The 21,918-nt window shown below is 43.9% G+C and overlaps 2 protein-coding genes across 2 annotated transcripts; both read right to left on the bottom strand.

Moving 5' to 3' along the window:
* Positions 1–748: 748 nt before the first annotated feature.
* Positions 749–9,671, bottom strand: dbpa (D site albumin promoter binding protein a). The gene is made up of 4 exons (XM_028963751.1): positions 8,733–9,671; positions 7,211–7,723; positions 4,365–4,606; positions 749–3,595 (listed from the first exon to the last, which is right to left on the bottom strand). The coding sequence occupies exons 1-4, from the start codon at positions 8,917–8,919 to the stop codon at positions 3,380–3,382; spliced, it is 1,158 nt and encodes a 385-aa protein (XP_028819584.1). The 5' UTR covers positions 8,920–9,671; the 3' UTR covers positions 749–3,379.
* Positions 9,672–11,171: 1,500 nt separating this feature from the next.
* Positions 11,172–21,071, bottom strand: znf865 (zinc finger protein 865). Its single transcript, XM_028963676.1, has 3 exons — positions 20,217–21,071; positions 18,249–18,305; positions 11,172–17,710 (listed from the first exon to the last, which is right to left on the bottom strand). The coding sequence occupies exon 3, from the start codon at positions 17,129–17,131 to the stop codon at positions 12,518–12,520; it is 4,614 nt and encodes a 1,537-aa protein (XP_028819509.1). The 5' UTR covers positions 17,132–17,710; positions 18,249–18,305; positions 20,217–21,071; the 3' UTR covers positions 11,172–12,517.
* Between the last annotated feature and the right edge of the window lie 847 nt (positions 21,072–21,918).

Genomic DNA, 21,918 nt, shown 5'->3' with positions numbered 1-21,918 from the left:
CCAATGGAAAAGTATAACCTTGATGACCACGGGTACAGCCATTTATCCTTTGTGTTTGGAGAAATCTACTGAGAACCTGTTTCTGTGGAGTGCAGCAGACCAATGTGACAATGTCATTTGAATGAAACTGGCTTCTCCATTACCGTGCAGCAGTGATTTTCTGCTTATTCCCGTCAGGACCATTTACTAACACCATTTATTCATTTTGGAGAGCACAGATTACCATTAAAGTGAGATCTCACAAGAGTCAATGTGTTTGGTCTCACCTAAGAAGTGCTTCCACGTGCCTGTATAGATAAACATAATTAGGCATTGAGAAGCCCCTAACTCTGCAGTTCTTTCACAGACAACCATAAAAAAGGATATTTTCATAATCTTTAATTGAAAAAAATTCCAAAAAAACTTTCCAAACGACCACCACGAATAAAAGTCAATTTATGACGATAAATTAGTGATCATCAAGAAAAGTTGACCTAACATGAAATATATTTATATAAATGCAATAGATCTTTTTTTTTTAATATCCTTTAATATTATTTTTTTCACAAGATAGAAGATGTGGAATAATTTATTCAGAGGGATTTTGATTTAGATTGACATAAAGCAACAGACAAAGTGAAATTGATCATCCCATTATCAATAGTGAACGTTTCTAATGATTGTGCAGCACATACAGACCTTGTACTGTCTGTAGAGAAATAATAATTCAAGAGACCCAGACCTGGGAGCATAACACCAGCAAGCCTCATCAGTGAATAAGGAGAACGTTTTATTGACATTTTTTGGGATGGGGGGATCCAGATCACATCTCTGAGCAGCCCCGTGAGGGCATTACCGGTACAGGCATTACCAGGGGACGTGTGGTACTGGTGTTTGAACGGATCCATGATCCATATTTTTACAAAAGGCAGACAAAATGTGTTGTTGCATTACCCGCACTGCCGCAGTAGCACGCCATCTTTGTAATGCGATGGGCTACCAATACCTAAACATGTCATTGTATGCATACAGAGTACAAAAATAGCGCTGTCAAAAGTCTTTTTAAGCTTCTACTAACAAATTCCATGTAACAAAAGATTTTCCTTCATCCGCCTCAGACCGGCAAGCTCAAAAAAGCGCTAGGTCATCGATGTCGGGAAGGAATTCTTCCAATCAACAAATGCAGTATTTGCTTATGTATTTGTTAGTTCCAGCAGTTGTTATGTTTTTTTTTTTTTTTTTTTCTTTTTTTCATTAAACGTCAAGTTTAAACGCACAAGGGCAAAGCTCCCACAATGCACTAGGGGCCTGCCATGTTTTAATGAATGGTGCTGACAAGAACCACAAGATAGAACAATTTAAGATGGTCTCGCAAAACAAGGGAGGTATTAAAGGAATGGCCATTCGGACAACATGTGGTGGGAAATGCTTCAAAAAGGAATATAATAATAATAATAATAATAGTAATAATCATAATAACAACACCACCGGTAATACTAGCAATCCATCTGAAAATATGCAATAGTTACAAAATAAATTTTCAAAAGACATTGAATACCTAGGAATTCATTTCTTAATTCCTATGTATGAGCACTGAGTTTGTTAGAACCTTCCTCTCAAGGTGAGTGCACTGTTCTATTCACAGAATGTTCCAGAACTGGCCTATCAGAGAACACCAGCTCCAAGAATATTGTAAAGGGAAAACCGGGAAATACAGGGGACATGAAATTTAACAATATATTCTCCCGATAATATTCTGAGAAAAGTGGCCATTATCAAATAATTTTTTGAATAGACTACATTTATATAATCAAGTAATGTAGTTTACAACTATGATCACATATTCAAGCATATAGCATATACACATATATATCTAGTGAGTTTATGTTATATTTAATTTTACATGTTTACATGATACAGTATTGTTGCGGTGCATTTTCTTTCATAAGGGTTTAAGATAAAGGAAATGTATAGGTGTACGGTTTTCTGTAGATCTGTACACAACTCATACAATTAAAAAAGCAACAAAAAAAAAAAAGAAAGAAAGGAAGAAAGTACAAGTGAGTACAAGCAGTCCTGTAACATGGGTTACTGTGTGTGTCTCTGCAGTTCAGGTAGAGGGATTTTGTGAGCACCATGTAGTCCATAACAACAATCAAAGGAAAGGTGTGGTCTCTTCCGGACAAAACATGCAGCGTCCCATCCACCGCCAGCTGAACCTGGGTGATTTCACCGCTCATATCAGGTTGTCACCGGGGAGAAAGAGAGATAGAGGGAGCTCTGTGGATGCCAAAACTTCATGTGCTGTATACTGGCCGGGAAAACCATGGTCCAGCTCTGTGTGTGTATGTGTATGTGTGTGTGTGTGTGTGTGTGTGTTCACTTGCATCAAGCCATTATTATTGAAACACTGAAATATATACAGAAGATCTGCAGTACAAGACATTCAGTTCTCTCTATCTCTCTCTCCTTTGTTCTCAGACCTCCATGGGACAAACACACACAGACTAAATTCAAGATTAGATATCAAATAAAATGTTTGATGGAACCCACAAAACTGAAACAATCCCAAACGTTTGCCTTTTTTTTTTTTCTCCCTCCTCGTTTCTGCAATACCTCTCGTTTCTTCCAGCACCACTGAGCCCTTTTACATTCTTCTGCCTGGTCATCTCTGATCCACTCCTTTTCACTAAAATATATCTCTATATGTTCTGTCGTAACGTCTTCACATAGCCCTCGTTCTCAGCTAACAGCCATTAGCACCTGTTCCCGCCCATATATAAAATATACAAAAGATTATTTCCAAAATCTCATCACTGGTCTGACTCTACAGATATAAAAATATACAGTTTTCCTATTTCAAAATTGCTTGGCTTACCTTGTCTTCCTGTGCGTCATTATTTCCATTGCTTCTGCCTTTCATCAGTTCAAAAATATACAATTTTATCATAGAAAAAAAATTACAGTTATATCCCCTGGTTTTCCTGATCTGTCAATCATTAGCTTATCTACTTTTAAAAACCTGCTCACTGCCTTTATTATTTTTTCCTTCTGTATTGTCATTGGTGATTCAGAAACACCTAAAACAAGGGGACGTACATAAGGGCTACAAAAGACTGGCACTAAAACGTCCACGTCTTTCGGCCATATTTACTCATCAGTGCTCATAGGCACCTGCTCCCAGGGAAAAGGGGTTGGGCATCGTCACAAGTACACAAAGAGGCCAGGGGTCGGGAACAAGTGTCACAGGCATTAACATTTAGAACCTGACATGGAATGCAGTGCCAAAAGTATGCCCTTCATGCACGCCCCACAGACTTAAGTGCTAGCATGTTAGTTTTTCATTCCTCCACAGTTGGCTTCTTTCCATCGCTTTTCTTCCTCCTCCTCCTCCTCCACCTCACAAGTCTCCATGCCGACTCTCATACTTGTTGAGGATGTTGCGGCAGCGGCCAAGCTCCTTGCGCATGTCAGCCACTTCCTGGCGCAGGGCGGCGTTTTCTCGCTCCAGGAAAGCGGCACGGACCGAGATCTGGTTCTCCTTTAGCCGCCTGGCGTCGCGGGAACGCTTGGCTGCTTCATTGTTCTTATAACGCCGGCTCCAGTACTTATCATCCTACAGGGAGGGTGTGTGAATGTATAAGTATGTATGTTATGTGCATGTATGCGTGTGTGTGTGTGTGTTGAACAGAAAGGTAAATGTGGAGAAAGAGAGAAGACAGAAAAGGGTCAGTTCTGAACCACAGAAGAGTGAAAAGAACACACGCGCAATGGACTGAGCAAAATGCTCTGTGAGGGCTTTAACCGGCTCACTGACATCAGGTGAGACTGAAATGGCACTTTAATGCGCAACATGGTCGTCTGTGGCAAAGCCATTTGCCAGTTCAGAGGCCCGAGTTCAAGGTCCGAGAAGCACAAAATGGGGAACTAAGACATCCATTTAGGACGAAGCCCTCGTCTGCATGTTCAGTTGAGCTCCACACAGAAAGGATTACCATGACAACAACTGAAAATCCATTTGGAAGGTTAGATAGTCAGCGTGATGTAACAGATTTCGTCTAGCAACAACAGAGCTGCAAAAGATTCACGATTTCTCCTCACCAACGGCCCATTTTACTGCTGAAAAAAAAATCGGACTCAATTACCGTATGAGATCAACTTTCAGCACAGAGAGGCAATTATACAAAGGAATTGCTGCACTAAATTAATACACTTAGGTTTAATTCTGGAGTGCTTACATTAATATGATGCACAGTCAATTATGAGTCTAAAATTCTTGCCCTTTTTTTGTCTCTCTGTATGTTACCATAGAGCTGTTTTTCATAAATATAAAGACATTATTGTTCAGTTCACTGGGGACAGGTGAATTATGGGGAACATAATACCTTCTGTTCGTCAGGCACCAGCATCTTGCGGGCCTTCTTGATCATGGGCTGTGGCTTGAGCTCCTCATCTGAAAAGCGGTGCCTCCGTGGGTCAAATGCTTCTTGACCCGGCACACTGGACAAGGCCAGGTCAGCTGGGTCAGGGTCAAAGTTCACCATCACGTCCACTCCACTGGTGCCAGGCGGAGGTGGGCAGGAGGTAGAAGAGGATGTGGAAGGATCTGGTGCCACAGCTTGACCACCTGAGAAAAAAAGGCAAGGATATGAGGAGAAAGGAATAGCAATTTGATCTTTGTCCTTTGTACAGAAAAAAAAAAAAAAATATGACAGCACTGTTTCAGCTAATAACCACTAAATGATTAAATATGACTAAATATAATTGTAAAAACATGATATTTTAGTAAATTTTATTATTGTGATATTTCTCCACTGTGATGAATGCAATTCCTATATTTATATAAGAATTCTAATGCTAGACTATTGCTTTGGCACCACGTAGCTTAGCAAAAGCGCATATTATCACAGCAAATTTAAATGCCTTTGTCATGAAGAACTTGACGTTTTCTGCACATTTCTGACAGAATATTGGCCATAAACGTGTGCAACCTGGAGCTACTTGGCCGACCAGAGGCTCCTGTGTGTGTAAGCGCTTGTGTGTGTCTCCCGGCTAGGTGTTTAGCATCGGACCGTGCCTGCAGTGACAGGGAACAGACACCAGGTGGCAGCAGAGGCCACTGAGCAGACTGAGCTGAGCAGCTGGTGGGTGGTAAGCCCACGATAACCAAAACCTCCACTTCTCACAGCCACCATTTTAGTGCAGCATATTTGAATCAAATTCCGCAAACACCAGAATTTGATTAATATACTATTTGCTATTGTTTAATACAGTTTGCTTCCAATATGACAGATAGCATTAGCTACAAACTGCTCCAATTTGAGATTCATTAAAAAGCACAAGGGTAGCATTTGGTGGAAGAAGCTTTTTAAATGTAATAATCACAAAAGAACTAGGAAAGGAAAACCTATTTTATTTACAGCTTGCCTAAGTGAATTATATTGGCAGCAAATTGTTAAATATCCATAAAACTGCCTTTATAAATCAGGAACAGGACTACAGGACTTGTAGGAAATTACACTACATCAAAGACATAATTACGATGTAAAAATGAATTGCTGATTAAACCAAATATAAGATTTAAGACACTGTATACCAAATATAGCATTAGCTACAAAGTGCATGTTAAACCTGATACACAGTTTTATGTATATTTCACAAGAGATTCGGACTTGCACCGAATCCCCTGAAATTCTCAACTCTGTTTTTCTTTTTCGCATAATTTCGTATTTTAAAAAAACTGTTCTGCATGTAGTATTTATATTATGTGTTCTGTTTATCTATAACAGACATACTGTTATTGATCATTCAGAAAGATTAAATTCCACAAGTACCACGACAAGATTTTAACAGATTGTATATAAGAAAATGAGACTAAAATGTCCTGCAGCCCAGGATGGTTTCTGTTCTTCGAGAAACATTCATGGGAAACACAGGACAGAAACAGAATGTAATACAGGAAGCTTATTACATGAAATGGATTCCTGTCAAACCCCGGACTCCTCAGAACCAATTTCTGAACACAATACTGTACTTCTCTTATCCTCCATCACACACACAAAGAGACACAAAAAAAACTCTTCCTTCCTATAGGCATCTATAAGACTGCCCTCCCCACTAGCGCCTCTTCCGCTCTCCCCGAGTTAGGAACACAAACAGGGAACGCAGCTGTCTGCACAAAGTTCACACTTCGTCACACATGCACACACATGCAATGCAAACCTCATGATCACAAATACTGTACATTCAGTACTGTACAAATAGTGTACATTCAGTTCTGTACATCTCTCTCTCACACACACACCATTTTGCTGACGATGTGAAATACTCCAAGATTTCCATTTCCTGTACAAAATAACCAAGACATTGTGGAGACGGGCCTTAAACAGATTCTCTCAACCCTAAACCAATCCCTCCATATCGCTGCCGTTCCATCGCTCTCCCTCAGGCCCTCCCTCTTTTCCTCTGCCCCTCCTTTCCTCTTGCTCTCTCGCTCCATTGCTCACTGCAGCAGCACGTGACAAGGCGCCTGCACATGGCCCAAGCGTGTGAGAGCGGGAGAGAAAAAGACAGGGAGAGATGGCGAGGGGTTTGCAACCATTATCAAACCCTCTCAACACAGTATTGCGGTAAATTACATTTTCCCTCGTAAATCCCATACTGCCCCAGTCTGCAATATCATTATGGTTTAAGGACGGCTATAATGTTAATTACAGTCTGGTATATGTAAATGAATGGCCACAGAATTTGTTCATCCTTTGGGTGCTGATGAGGCAAAATTACACGTTTGACTAATTAGCTTGTTTGTACTTGAGTGCTCTAAGCTGTAAGGTGGGTTGTGTGTGTGTGTATATGTGTCTGTGTTTATGTGCAGTAAGCTTTGTAGCCCATAATGGCAACACCCTAACCTACATCATTAATGTCAGGGCTGGCTCTATATAAAAAAGCAATAGGCCTTCAAGATGAATAATGAAGAACATCATGATTTTTAGATTTAACAGCAAGTTCCAGCTTTCATTTGCAAATTTAGAAGATGTGAACAGGGCCATTCCTAGGTGTGCCATGTTCTCTTTGAATCACTCCCGTGAAAACCAAAGCATGATAAATGAGATTGTCATGATCTCATCCAGGTATTTCAACATATACTGTAACCTAAAAGTATTACCATCTTATAGGTATGCAGACCATATTCAAACGAATTACTTCAATAGTGCAAATTGTGAGTACTAACCGTGTAGGCACTCGGGGCTTCCCAGCAGCCCCTGAGGGGGTTGTGGAGGTGGTGGCTGTGCCACATCCAGCCCCAGCAGCGAGGAGGAGGAGGAAGATGAGGACATGGAGGAGGAGGAGGATGAGCAGGGCGGTGGTGGTGAGGACGGAGCTGGACATTGTGAGCTCTGGCTGGGCACTGCTGACTGTGAACTCTGGGAAGGGATCTGGGCAGTTGCACTGCTGCTGGAGCCCCCTAGGATGCCCCCAACGCCACCGCCACCCATGTTGGCTCCGCCCCCATGCATGCAGCCCATGCCATTCTCAGTCAGAAACTCCTCCAGATCCATGTATTGTAGCTGAAATAGGCCGCCGTCACAAGGCAACGTGCGTTCCCAGAGCAATGGCCCCAGGAAGGCCGACTGTGAGGTGGAGCGAAGTGTGGAGCTGCCATTGACCCCATTGCTCACTCCATTGCTCACACCTCCAACACCAAGGGAGTCTTCTTCAGAGTCTAGGGACTTGTCTTTCTCTACTGAAAACATTAAGAAACAGTCAGGGTGGTTAGATGATAAAGGCGACAAAGTGCAGGAACAATCTTCATCTAATCATAACATAATAAGTTTTTAAGGGGTTGAATTAATATTTTTGACCCTATATTTGGAGTGGTTTTGTAATGGAGCCTGATTAAGAAGAAATACATGAAGTTTGCCTAAGGCCACCAATGAGATGAGACTCATCTCAGGAATCGGTTGGATGGACGCTGATTGAACACTGTGTTGAACACCAAGGCAGGACCACCACCAAGGGAGCAGTGGAACAGTAATTACCATTGAGCTCAACCTTAGTTACTTCAACACAGGTTCAGAGACAGTATAATACAAATGTGCGGCATTTGGTTCTGAAAAATGCTGGATTAGATACTGGAAAAATTGAGACAGAGAAGTGAACAAAGCCAGTGGAAAAGTCAAGTAAAAGTGCCAATGCAACTGGCATATTGTTACATTCTCTCCCAGTAGCACACGTCAAAATGCAATAATCAAAATCGTTCCTAATAATCGAGTCTGAGTAAAATGTCAGCCGAGGCCATCGCTTTGTGCTTTCATTGCATCCAGGAGCCATCAGTCCATCTTAGCATCACAGCCCCACACAAAAGAGGACCTCTGCTGTCAGTTTGAATTAGCCTGTTCGTTAGCCACTAGGGGGTGCTGTAAAGCGGCCACTTGGAATTTTGACATCTCTGCTCGATTTTATTTAAATATAAATTGCAGTTTGGTGTCGAGTACAGGGTGCTGGCATTTTAGCTTAACCTGTCAAACCCCATTTAAAATTTGGCCCTGGCCTTAGATGGCTTTTGTTGTGTTTTGATCCCAAATATACAGAACAGTACAGGCGGTTGCCATAAGTAACACTGTGAAGGTCCATCAGTGTGGCAACAACCAATGGAGTACAGGATTAATGTGAGTTGCTGGACTAATTTTCCTCCCACTTCATCCTCACCACACAGACATGCACAGAGAGAGAGAGAGAGAGAGAGAACTCACCCTTCATTTCACAGCAATCTTTGCCTCGCTGATCAGCTTTAATGGGCAGTTGCAGCAGGGTCTTAAGGCTCGCCATGGAGTTCAAGTGGCCATTGTGGGTAGTACTCGATGGGACACCAGTCCCGAACTGGGGGCTGGCCCCAGCCGGCAGGTCAGGTGGCAAAAGCTGAGAAATTGGCCTGGACATCGTTGAGCTGACGTGTGTCTCGTTGATGAATGATCAATCGATTGGATGTTGTCCTCTTATTGCTTTCCTGCACCGTGGACTAGTTGGTGGACTATTGCAGTCCACTATTTAAAAGTATAGTGTTACACGCCAAAAAATAATATGAATCCCACGTTCTACGCCGTGGCCTGCCTGTCGGATGCGAATGTCAATCTTTTGATTTCATCTTCCTGTGAGATGCACGGCCGCCTTTAAGAGCGTATGAACCTCCCTCCCTCCGTCGCTCTTTCTCCTCCAGGATAAACAAAGTTGCAGCTCCGTAAATTCGCCCAGTCTATTCTTCCACGCTCGTCATCGCGTGCATCCGATAATCCTCATAGCAAAAATTATTCCTTCCACAAGATCAAGCACTGACAATGACGGTCGTCCATGTAGAGTCAGGATTTCGTGACCAAAAAAGGACGTGAATATAAAATGATTGTACCCTCGCTTACAGAACCGAAATTCAAGTAAATTAAAGTCGTAAGACCACAGTATCAAAGAGCAATGTTTAAAAAATATTTAATCGGATAATTGGCACACGATTAGTTTTGTTACGATTTATGATGAAATGGAACGAGTGTCCGCCCTGTAGTTCGGCCACTCACCTTCTCTTCCGCTCTTTCCCCGCGTCCCCGCTCCATCTGTTCTATCTACACCCATAAAAAAAAGCCCAGCAGTGGACTGAGCCGCGCCGAGAGTCAGCTGGAACGAACACGGGCCGCTCTCGTGACATCACTTCTCACGGGGGAACGGCGGAGGGGGCGGGGCCCGCGAGCATCCACGGGACACACCCCCGCTCATCGAGCGACCATTACGCGCGTTGGGAGAGGGTGCCGCCCCGAAGGACGCCGACCAATGACACGGAGCCTGTGCGTGTGCAACCACGCCCACCCGCCTAACCTCTTGGTGAAGATTTTTTACCTTCCAACTCCCAGAAGCTGTCAGAGCACATGGTCCAGCGATGGCGAGGGTCAATGACAATGTAAAAATGTAAAAATCGGAACAGTGTGTTGATATGTACCCCATCTTTATTGGGGCGTGTGAAGTTACAGTTAAAACAGCCAGAACTCCCGTCAACAAAATCACTTGGCAATGGAGCTCAATCGCTAGATTAGAATGTTTACATTTTATTTTGCAAAGTGATTGGCACAGTTTTAATCTGGACACACTGATGCGCACCGGCATTTCAAAAACCGATATAGGCTATTATGCCAAAAACGTGAGCGATCGCAATTTTGGCCGACAAAAAATACTGTCTTTCCTCCACCTTAACACTAGTCCCCGCACTCGGAGCGAGCACATGTACGAGGCACGCGTAATACTGCCTACCGGCAGGCAGGCGTCGTCGCCATTGGTCCAAAGTAGGTCAGCGTTTGCCCGTCGTAACAGCCCATTGGCCAAAACTAGGTCATTCGCTCCGCCCACCGTTTCCCCCCATGCTAGAGCCGCGTGAGGCATGTGTACAACAACAGGCAGCGAGATTGCACGGATTAATGTTTCACAGGGCGCTCTACAAATCATATGGAAGCTGCCTTTCCTTATTAAAACAACATCTCAGATGCTGCATGATGGCAATTTAGGAATGAATTCTTACACGCAATAAAATGAGCCACTGAGCCATATTCCCCACATAATCAAACGGAAAATGAAAGTATATAGCAATCGACATAAACATGAGTGTGCATAAAATGTCATACAATATGACGAATCAAGCAAGCTTGTAATAACTGATTTAGTTTAACACTCGTCAAGTGAAAATGAGTTGCCTACAGACAGCATTTTTCCAGCAGTTCCTTCCTTTCCTTCTTGCTCAGTATTAAATGGAAGGCCTCGTACTGCCATCTTGCGGTCAATTGGTTGTATTGCAATGAAAAATACATTTGGAATGACCTCGGATTACCTTGCTTTACAATAGCAGTGACAATACTTTTTCCTGCTACCCCATATTTTATATACATTTATATCAAATGCGATATATGCAATTCTCACTAAATACATGCATGGGAGGCTGGTAGCATTCTGAGAGGAAAGGGAAATCTGTCTTACACAATACAGTTCAGTTAGTAAGAAAGGATCGGATTTAAGGATTCACAGATTACAAGATTCTTGAACACTCTTAAAATCTCCTCTAAACTAGCAAAGCACACCACAAATGCAATTACTAATCAAAGTGAAAGCTGGAGGTTGGGAAATGGCTCGACACTGACTACAATTAAAACAAGACACAATGCAACATTTTCAGCTTTTTATTTGTTTGCTGAGGGTCTCAACATCTTTTCAGGTTTAGGGAAAAGGAAAGTCATTTAGTATTTATAGATCATATTTTAGTTGTCTGAAAGGAAAACCTTGGGAAAAGGGAAACTAAGTAAAGAGTTTGTGTTTATATAATAGTGTTGGGAAATGGTTAAATTGTGTGTGCATGTTTTTTTTTTTTTTTTTTCGTTTTTTTTGACAGACAGATCCAGAAGGGTAGGGAATCAATACACTTACACCCAGTGTCTTACAATGACATCCCCTAGGTTGCTCCCCACCCACCCATAAAACAGTAAAAACAATTTTAAAAATGAACTTCTAAATGGAATATAAAAACAAAAGCACAATAATATAATAAAATATAATACGAATTGTACAGTACATGCTGGTTGATCCCATCTTCTCATTTCCACACCATCAACAGCAAAAACACTTGCAAATTTTTACCAAAACAGGCCAATGCATCTCCTATCCAGCAAGTGTGGTTACAACACAGAAAATGGCTTCTATCATGACATCCTATATCTTACCAAAACTGCATTTTTAACTTTTGCACATACTTTGCTGTGGTACTGAAGACTAACGTTTTCAACAAATGCCAGTATTGAAGGCCTATATTATTCACAGAGATTAGTTGCTAAGTAATAGTGCCTAAAAATGCATTATTCTCTGGGATCGTACTACACGTTTTCCAAGACTGATCATTTTTAAACTAGCCACTTTCAGTTACCAGCTGAACATCTGTTTTTATGGAAAAACAAAACAAAACAAAACAAACAAAAAAAAATCCAACAAAAAGTACAATTCCACAACTATCAGTAAAACTACATATATCAGAGTACAGACAGACGATATTGTTTGAATAACAAGGGAAAAAAATAAATGGGTAAAAAGCATTACTTGATTAATTCACTCATATGTATGCATTCATTACGACTAAAACAGGTTACAAAAAAAGGATATCATGAACGCAATTTTATAAGGACAGAGGCTCTACTAACAGTCACACTAGAATACTCTTTCCCCTTTGAGAAATCCATGTTAGTGCTCCATGTCTTATATGGATGATGGTTTTTATGCCAGTCTGAATGTCCATGTTAATGGTGAAATATATTTTGAGGCATTTCTTTCAGCCCCTATGGGCATGCCATGTACCACCCACCCCACCCCCAAACCATCTTAAAAACATACTTGATATCTTAGGCAGAATTTTCTATTTAGCTAAAAAAATAGTGCCTGTACCCAAGTCACAGCTGTTGATCTCACACTTTGGCCCTCACTGACTGTCCCTTTTGGAGACAATTGCAATTGAAAGTCCCATTTTTCAGCTAACACGTCCACCTACACCTCGGCAAAAGCCCCTGTGCCTCTGCAGGAGGGCATAATTCCAGAACCGAGAGGGACATTGTGGGCACGTGAATGAACCTTGGGAAACGTGATATGCCCGATGCCGGAGAGCTCCCAGAAGCCTCCGCGAACGTTTTCCACACTCCGAGCACTCCAGGCGAGCTCTGCGGTTGTGCACCCTCGGAGGGTGCCTAGCTGCGCAGTGGATTAGGAGGGCATCCCGTCTGATAAAGGTGGTGCTGAGACAGTAGCGACACTGGAAGCGCTTCAGGTCGATCTTCAGAGACCGTAACCCTCTAAACCTCAGTTGGCCCGCGCTCCACGTCCCTCCAGCTGCATTTCTTTCCCTAATAATCTGAGACAGAATCCAATTTTTCTTCAACTGTCTTTGGAGTCTGCGTTTTTTCTTCCTCACGCGTCTGTACGACTTGGCGTTTTCCTGGTGGCTATAGCCCATTTCGAGCTCTCCTCCACTGACGTGGCTATGCTTTTTTTTTTTCCTCCGAAAAGGGTCTCCCTGGGATGGTGGGTCTTGCTGTTGCTGAATCGGTGTATGAAAAATTGGTTGATGCTGCTGCTGCTGCTGTTGTTGTTGTTGTTGTTGTTGCTGCTGCTGCTGCTGCTGCTGCAGTTGCTGCTGGTGGTGGTGGTGATGGTGGTGTTGCTGAGAGGCTGAGATTGGGATTAGAGGAGGAGCAGGATTGAGAAGGTTTGAGGAGCTCCCTGAATAAACCTGCTCGGGTTTCAGGCCCAAATGTTGGCTGTTAGAATGATGCGTGGTGGGCGAACTGGAGTAGTGGTGGGGGTGACTCTGAGCACTGGAGCTCGTGGCAAGGGGTCCTGGGTCGGGGACATAAAAGAGTGGTGAATACCCAGCTGACTGTGACAGGGAATGGTGAGTATGTGACAGGGTAGAGTGGGCTTGTGGTCCACCATGAGGTGCACTGTCTGGGGTTAAGTGAAGGAGGGCATTTGTGGCAGTCTCATTTTCAGACACGGATGGCACAGCTCCCCCAGAAGCCGTAGCACTGCTGCCAGAAGGTTGATTTACTGGGCCTACGCGTGACAGCCCGTGCTGGGACAGCCTGTGCCTGGTCAAGCTGTTGGAGTAGGCAAAGCCTTTCCCACACACCTCACAACAAAAAAGCTTTTCCCCGCCGTTCTCATGAACTGTTTGATGGTGAGTTGTTAGATGGAAATGGTTGCGGAAAGACTTCCAGCAGATTTCACACGTGTAGAGCCTCGAAGGGGTCTGATTACTTGTGCTAGCATTGGATCCTTGAGTCTTATCCTGAGAATATGGGTAGTATGAACCAGGGTTTGTCTGATCTCCTTGCTGACTAACATTTGCTCCTTGATTCTGAGCTGAACTGCTCTTAGTGTTACTCCTCCTTGGTCTGAAGTCCCCTTTGAGGTGAAGCTTTCCGTGTCTTTTTAGACTCTGTGCATAGCCAAACTCTTTTCCGCAAAGGGTGCATTTGTAGTTCTTTTCGCCAGTGTGAACAGTCTGATGTTTGGTAAGGTGGAAAGGTTCTCGGAAATCTTTGCCACAGACATCACAGTGGAATGGCTTCTCTCCCGTGTGTACACGATCATGGCGACGGAGCGTCTCACGCCTGCTAAAGCCACGGCCACAAATGTTACACAGATAAGGCTTTTCACCCTCAGCCCGTGGCACCCCTGGGTGGCTCCTTCTGCGTTTGACTACCACTTCGCCAGGCTTCAGCTCCCTTTTTTGCCTTGGCTTGCGGGGTCGCTTGGGCTTTTCATTGGCATTCTGCTGCTGGTTGGGCTGTTGAGCTGGATGGGATAAAGGCATCATGGAGCCACTCATGCACTGATCATTTCCGCTCACCCCAGTTCTGTACGTCTTATCGATTTCCGACGTGGAGGAGGGACCCCCAGGGGAAACGCCCATGGGTCCGAAACCAAGTCCTCCTAGCAAACCTCCAATGATGTCTCTTCGCTCCTCACCCCTTCCTTCGCTGCTATTCACTTCAGGCAAAACCGAAGCAGCCGCTGCGGCGGCAATGGCAGACATGGCACTGCTCGTAACTTCATCCTCAGAGTCGTCCAACAAAGAAGACAGAGGAAGGTGTGGTTGTTGGTGGTGATGGTGTTGTGGTGGCTGCTGCTGCTGCTGCTGACTCTGAGGATGTGGGTGTAGTGTTGGAGCTAATGGCGCTTTACGAAGTGCTGTGGCTGTTATCCCATTTCCACAAGAGCCATCTCCAGAGTAACAAGGTGACGGGTTACTCTGCTGTCGTCGGTAATCATCAACTCTGTATGATGTTTGGTAGCGACTTCGTGAATAGTCGGTGCCATACTTTCCTTCGGTTTTAATAATGCCGTCTGAACTTGCGCTTCTTCCCTGCTGGTACAGGACATCGCATGACAGCACCGCCCCTCCACTGCGTTCCTCTGATTTTGGGTAGCCTAGTGCCACATCGCTAATCTGTGGGCTCTGATATTCACTGCTGCCTCCTCCCACTGGTCCAGGTTTTTCGTCCCCTGAATTAACAGAGCTGCCGTCGCTGCTCCTAGAACGCGAACCCCTTCCCGATTTGCCACAGGCACCGGAGGCAGCATGATTGAGCAAAGACGTGCTCTCTCTGAAACAGCGACCACAAGCAGCGCAGCGGAAAGGCTTATCCTCGTGGATCTTCTCATGTCGAGTGAGGGACTCACGGCGGTTGAAAGAACGCTCGCAGACGCCACAAGCATAAGGACGGGCCCCAGAATGTATGACGCCATGCTGCAGGAGATGCCCTCTTTTCTTGAAACCTTTGCCACACTCTGAGCAGCAATAAGTCTTGTCTGGACTTTCGCAGGAAGATGAAGCATCCGTGTTTGATTGCTGGTCTTGGTGGAGAGGGTTTGGTTGAGAAATACCATCCTGGGTAGAGTGAGGGAGACTGTTGTCAGCTTGGAGCTGATGGCTGGCAGCATTTAGACTAGGGTTGCTACCACTGGCGCCATCGCAATCGTGGTTGCGAATGTGTCTGCGGAGGCTAGGAAGGTGTGTAAAAGACTTGCCACATTCCCCACAGTGAAACAAAGGCTCTGGTTCAGGCTGAGTAGCAGCGGGAGCCATGGAAGCTTGGTTATCGGGTTTGGTGATCTGTGAGACATTAGTAACCAAAACTGAAGCAGAGGTTGAAGAAGGGGCAGAGGAAGAGGAGGAGGAGACAGTTGAAGAAGAGGAGGATGGTGGCGTAGAAGAGAGGATGGAAGAGGGGTCTCCACCAAGACCTCTCAACCCAACCCCTCCACCTCCTCCAACCAGGCCAGAGGGAGTGTCATGTCCATGCCCCGTAGAGCTGCTGTGGCAGTTTGGATTATTACTACCACTGCTACTGGTGCCATCAGGCTTCCTCTGGGGCAAGTAGCCAGCCATGGCTTTCTTTCTCCTGCTGCCACTACCTCCACTTCCTCCAGCCCCAGATCCACTGTCCCCCTTCCCTTCATCCTTGGGTACAGAGAGATGGAGTGGGAGAGGGAGAGGTAAGCCAGCTTCTTGTTGCATTAGAGAAGCTAGCTGATTGGAAGATAGTACTGGAATACCTTGAAAATCAAAGCCTCCCAGGGGTGATGGCTGAGGGGCTGGGTGAAGAGGATGGTGTGGGTGGGCATGGGTGTGAGGATGGGATAAGGCATGTGGTGGCAACTGCTGCTGCTGTTGCGGAGGCTGAGGAGTTGGATGACCATGGGTGTGTGATGGGTGGAGAGCAGGAGGTGGGGCAAGGGCTGAATTTGAATCGCTAGCACCTTGACCTAAACCTAATCCAAGATGGTTATGGGTGCCTTGTTGCACCAAAAACTGCTCCAAACTAGTATTGGCTGGAACACCAGAAAGATAGTACTGATTCGCAGCAAGCATGCAGCTGAACTGCTGGTGTAAACTTCGAGCATCCGACTGAGACCCAACTAGTGGCTGCCCCAAAGAGGCCACTGTGCTGCTGCTGCTAGCAGGGATGTTGGAGGTGGAGGTGGAGCTTGGAGATGGCGAAGACGACGAGGGACCCGGGGACGCTTGGGGTACAGAGAGACCAGGGTGTAAAGGTGGTGGAGGGGGGGCGGATGTGACAACACCCCCAATCACCCCTGAGCCTCCACTACTGCTTCCACTAGTGAAGTCGAAACGTCCCATTCCAGAATGAAGCTGCTCCTGGGCTAGTGCCGCCTCTGCAGGGTGAAATGGGCGGAGGAACTGCGGATATCCGGAGGAGGAACTCCCACTACTGCTGCTACTGCTGCTGCTACTACTCATTTTACTAGATTTTCTAGAACTCTGTGATGAGGATGACTGGGTCTGTTGAGGAATTGGAGGGGGGGGTGCACTCATTTTGGCAAATAGTGATGATGAATCTGTAAATGCATTACTCCTTGTGCCCTGAAGTGATCCCAGGCCCAGACCGGAAAGGACAGAGGCCTCGCTCTGTTGCTGCTGCTGCTGTTGAAGCTGTTGCTGTAGCTGGACTTGTTGTTGATGCTGCAACTGCCTCTCCAGACCAAGACCTTTAAACTGGTGAGCCTGGTGTCCACTCAGCATCTCCAAAATGTCCATTGGGTACTTCCCGAACTGGAACATTTCCCACTTGCAACTGAGACGTGGTGCTGGGGTTGCTTCCCGGTCTGTGATAGTTAAAACTATATATATATATAGATTAAAAATGTAGTCCCTTGCTTAGTCACTGCTGCCCCAGACAAAAACTTGTGTGTTTAAACTGAAGCACAACAGTTGGTGTAACCGGTTCTATTCTAAGTATGGGCACAAGTGGTTTAAGGAACACCAAGGGGGCCTTAAGACCAATGCCTCTAAATATGTTAAATAATGCTATATAAATTAAATGTTAACATATAAAGATATCATAAAAGATATCCCCTTCTGAATTTGCTGAATCCACCCTTCAACACGTTTTTTTTGTGATGCTGTGTCGTTCTTCTTGAAAAGTTCTTGCAATGCAGGAGTCCAAAAGAATAATCAACTCTGCTGTAGTACTAATGCCTTAAGGGATCCAATTAGTTTTGGGTAAGGGATCAAATATCAGTTGAATGCTGGTTAACTGTTCCAAATAAAGGGGGGAAAAAAAAAAGTTCCTCTGGTATGCTTCCCAGGCTATCCAATAAGCAAGTTCCAGAGTCCTCAGTTGGACCTCCAGAGTAGTCCCTAAGAGGGACATAAAAACAAAAAAATAAAACACATACATACATGAACATATTGAACACTCTGGAAAAAGAACAAAGAGCATATGCAATTGATGACTGTTTCTAAAATAGCCCTTAACAGTGGAAAGGTTTTCTATCATTTATAAAGCACAAAATACCTAAAAGGTCTGGTTAAATAAATCATGAATACCTAAAGTTTATTTGCAGGTTAAGGGAAGCTTCGTTACTTAAAGCTGAGCAGCACATTTTCTTTTAAACTTAACCAACAGTGTATAAACTATAGACAGGCATTCAGAAAATAAAGTACAAATTGCATTATAAAATTATAATATAATAAATTAATAATAAAATTAAGAGTTACAGTGATACTATGAAGACATTAAAATGGGTAGTAGTGACTTGGCAGGTAACACACTCACCTATGAACCAGATCACAAATTCCCAGGTTCAAACCCTACTTACTACCATTGTGTTGCTCTGGATAAGGGCGTCTGCTTGTAATGTAATTAAAAAATACTAATAAGATGTATTTGCCTTACCTTGATTCAGTCACTGGCTATCTTGCGTTATAACCATGTAATCCAGAAAACACATGCCTGTTGAAATAAGTAATTTTTGTAATTAGACAAGCATGCACAGACTACGCAATGTGTGGAGGGAAATGTATCTGAAAAATGCACAGCACAGTTATCATAAATTCTTAAACGTGGCACACTGCAACATGGCAAACAATACAGATCGCTCTCTAGAAAACGTTATTACTATTTACATCAAAGTTTAAGCTTCGGAAACATGACAAAATGTTTTTACTAGAGACTATGCAGACTGGCCTCCCCAGCCTCATTTGAAATAATAAAGGGTGAATATGGTTAAAGTGGGTATACTTGTACTTGGCATATTCTCATTTGTTTTTCAATTAGTCATGCTTTTCATCTGACATTCAAAGTATGTCAAATTTAAATCTAAACATATTAAATTATTTGGTTACTGAGATTATAGTAGTTCATTTTTGCCTGATTGCAGTTTTTGGAGGAATGATCCTTCACACATCCACCTCAGTCAACTTAAACGTGTGCCTTCTGTAGGGCACAATGAATGCTCAGCTGCCCTACATAGGGAGTGGCCTGCTCTGAGCCATTTCCCACTGCCCGCCCATCCCATCCCCCCAAAACAGTATTTCTGATCGCTTCAACTGCAACATTGGATTTACTACAAGGGTGGTCTGACTTGGGCCCCTATAGATTCCTTTATTACATAGGACAGTTCACAGCATTCACCAAAAAAAAATAGATTTAAAGCAGAAGAAGTGTGAATTACTTAAATGCGTTCAGTACATGCTTGCCATTAGTAATTACACTCACAACATAATTAACATGTGAGCATTAATGACTTTGTTATCCCTCTCTCTACTGCAATATCTCAAATTTCTCCATATTTATGCTCTCTGATGCAGAAGTGATGAGTCAGTTGCAATCTAGTGGCATTTATTGTTCAGAGATCCAAACAAACTAAAAAAAAAATCTAAAAAGATAAATGTAACAAGATTAGATTCAAAATATACCAGGTAAAATAGTCTTGAAATTATTATTTGGAGACTTATTTTGGTGAATGAGAAAAAAAATACTACTAATAAATTTGAATATGGAATTCATAGCATATGAACAAACTGCTAAACTGTATTAAAGGAAGCAGAAATGTTAAGCCTACATACACACACACACACGAAGAAAATAGATTTTTCATAATAATTTCAGCAGTTACAGGGAGGAAACGCAGACACCTTCAATTCCACTAATAATAAAAATGTTAAGACATCAACAGCACACCAAACGAGGCACATGCATTACCGCACACGTTTTATTTTTTAATTCATCGATTAGAGCAACCTAAACTTTACAACGCTGAGCGGTAAACCGCGCTATTGCGAAAACCAAGCAGGACCGCATCATAAACCATAAAGGAGATATGACCGTGCACCTATACTGTACAATTAGTCCAGATCGGCTGCAGAAGAAAACGAAAATCCTCCTGCATGTACTTCTGACTGGGACAGTTAGATAAATATATCATTTTTAAAAGTAGGATAAATATTTTTTTATTAACGCATTTCTGTGAAACAAGGGTAAGAATTCGTCATTTTGCTTCTGCAACCGCTGTGACGCCCATCTGCTATATAAATATATGTGTGTGTGTGTGTGTGTGTGTGTAGCTGTATAGAAGTCATGTGCGCGACGTCCACGCCGTGTGTTTACACGCACAACACAACACGCGTCCCGCTGGCAGGACTCGCGCTCCGTCGCCGTCTTTCTCCTCCACGCAGCCGAGAACGACTTTGCCGTCCCGTTTGAGGAAAATGGGTCATGTGTTACAAAACAGAACGCATGACCCATCACATTATTTACTATATATAGATGAGGTTTTTTTGTATTCTTATTAGCGGCGAGGGGGAAAAGAAAAGCGCGATGAACCGGCACGGCGTCGTAATTGTATTCCGCAGCCACCCTTACCTGGCGCTTTGGCGGGCCGACAAGGAATCCGAAAGTGGCGATTCGCGACAGGTAGCCGCGTGTGGCAGGAGAAGGGGGGTACAGGGAAGGGGAGAGCCAAAAGTCTTTTGTGATCACATTTCTTGGTGCCACACGATCAGCGTTAAACCTCAAAAATGTTGACGGCGAGCCAAATCCCCAAATAAGGCGACATTCGGCAAGTAAAAAGTGTAGCGGGGCAAAAATTCACGGCCTTCCGTATCCGTCGGAGAACAGACACGTCGGCGTCGAGAAACAAAACCCAAAGTCCGGTTCGCGTGCGAGCTCGTCGGCCTGGCCGATGTATTTTCCACCTGGGTGAAGCCCGGCCTCCGCTGACATCGCACTCGCCGACCGAGCTAATTCGGCTAGCTGGCGGCTAGCGACTTCCACGGCAAACAAACACTCTCGAGGGCAGGGGTCCGCGCCGACGGCGTCAGAGCGAGAGAGGGCCGCGCCGGAGCCACGGGCCGCGCCGAGATCCGGTTTCGGGCGAGCGGGTCATCCTCCTTCTCCCGGCCGAGGGAGAAAAAAAAAAAAACAATTTTCGGGGAGGCCTCTCGCCTGGGCCCGACGACAGCTCGGCTCCAGACCCGTTAACCGAGCCCAATTTCCGCTGGCCTTGTTCGCTGCTTTTCTTTTTTTTTTTTTTTAATACGGCGGATGTTTTCCGTTGCCGACGCGCTGCGTCAGAAACACGTCAGGTCGGTATTTGTAGTCCTTTCGCGTTTCTCATTTTTTTGGCGGAATTCGTATTTATTTTTTTCCGCCCCGTGTCAGTTTTTGGTGTCCCCCGTCTTCCTATGAATACCTAGGTTCACTTCAAAGCGCTCGTTTCCGGCACGACTTTTACTTCCGGGTAGCGTTGTGTGGCGACGTTGCCAGTTCCGTTTATTGTAAGCGAATTTTTAACGTTTTAAACGTGCGTTAAAAATCATTAAACGTAAAGATTATTCTGTAGGAAAATTGTGTAAACCTCTCTGTTTTATGCATATTTTTTACCAGAGTGAAATACATCTTTCTGTCGAAGATTTCATGTAATCACAAATTCATCACGAAATCTGCTAAAACATAATGTGCTGTTATAAAACAGCTCTACAACTAATGGCTTTGACTACACATGTTAAACACGTGACTATTTAATATGCTAATGATATAATATGATGTGATATAATACATATCAAATTCACCCACAGAATGCAGGTAACAAAGACACCACCCCGTGTTGCCGTATTGTAGATGGACTATAGACAATCACAACCTGTAGGTCATAAATCGTTGGTCCAATAGTTCTCCAATAATTTTACCTTTTATAAAACACTTCACCCTGAAAACGGCATAGTTGTGAAGTTTGACATAGTTCCCCAGTTTGACTGACGTTTAAAACTGTAATGTGCTTTGTCGTGCTTGGTCAAGTTGTACATTAGGCCATCTAATGATCTGATGATTTTATACATACGCATATTTACGTACCTATGTGTGTGCGTGTGTGTTTTAGTAAAAATCTAAATTGAAGCTTGATTGAGTTTGGATTCTTTTGGCCAGATTGCGTGCTTTTTAACCCAACACCTGGCAACAGTGTGTGCGGGTTAAAATGTCCGGCTAAACCGATTACGCTTCTGCATTAGCTTTTATTGCATTTTAACTTATTTTAATAAGCCAAACATTGAGTCAGCACATATTA

Source organism: Denticeps clupeoides, chromosome 20 (assembly GCF_900700375.1).
Source record: "Denticeps clupeoides chromosome 20, fDenClu1.1, whole genome shotgun sequence".
NCBI classification, from domain to species: Eukaryota; Metazoa; Chordata; class Actinopteri; order Clupeiformes; family Denticipitidae; genus Denticeps; species Denticeps clupeoides.
The sequence above is the reverse complement of the archived record's forward strand: the minus strand, read 5'-3'. Positions and strand labels throughout refer to the sequence as shown.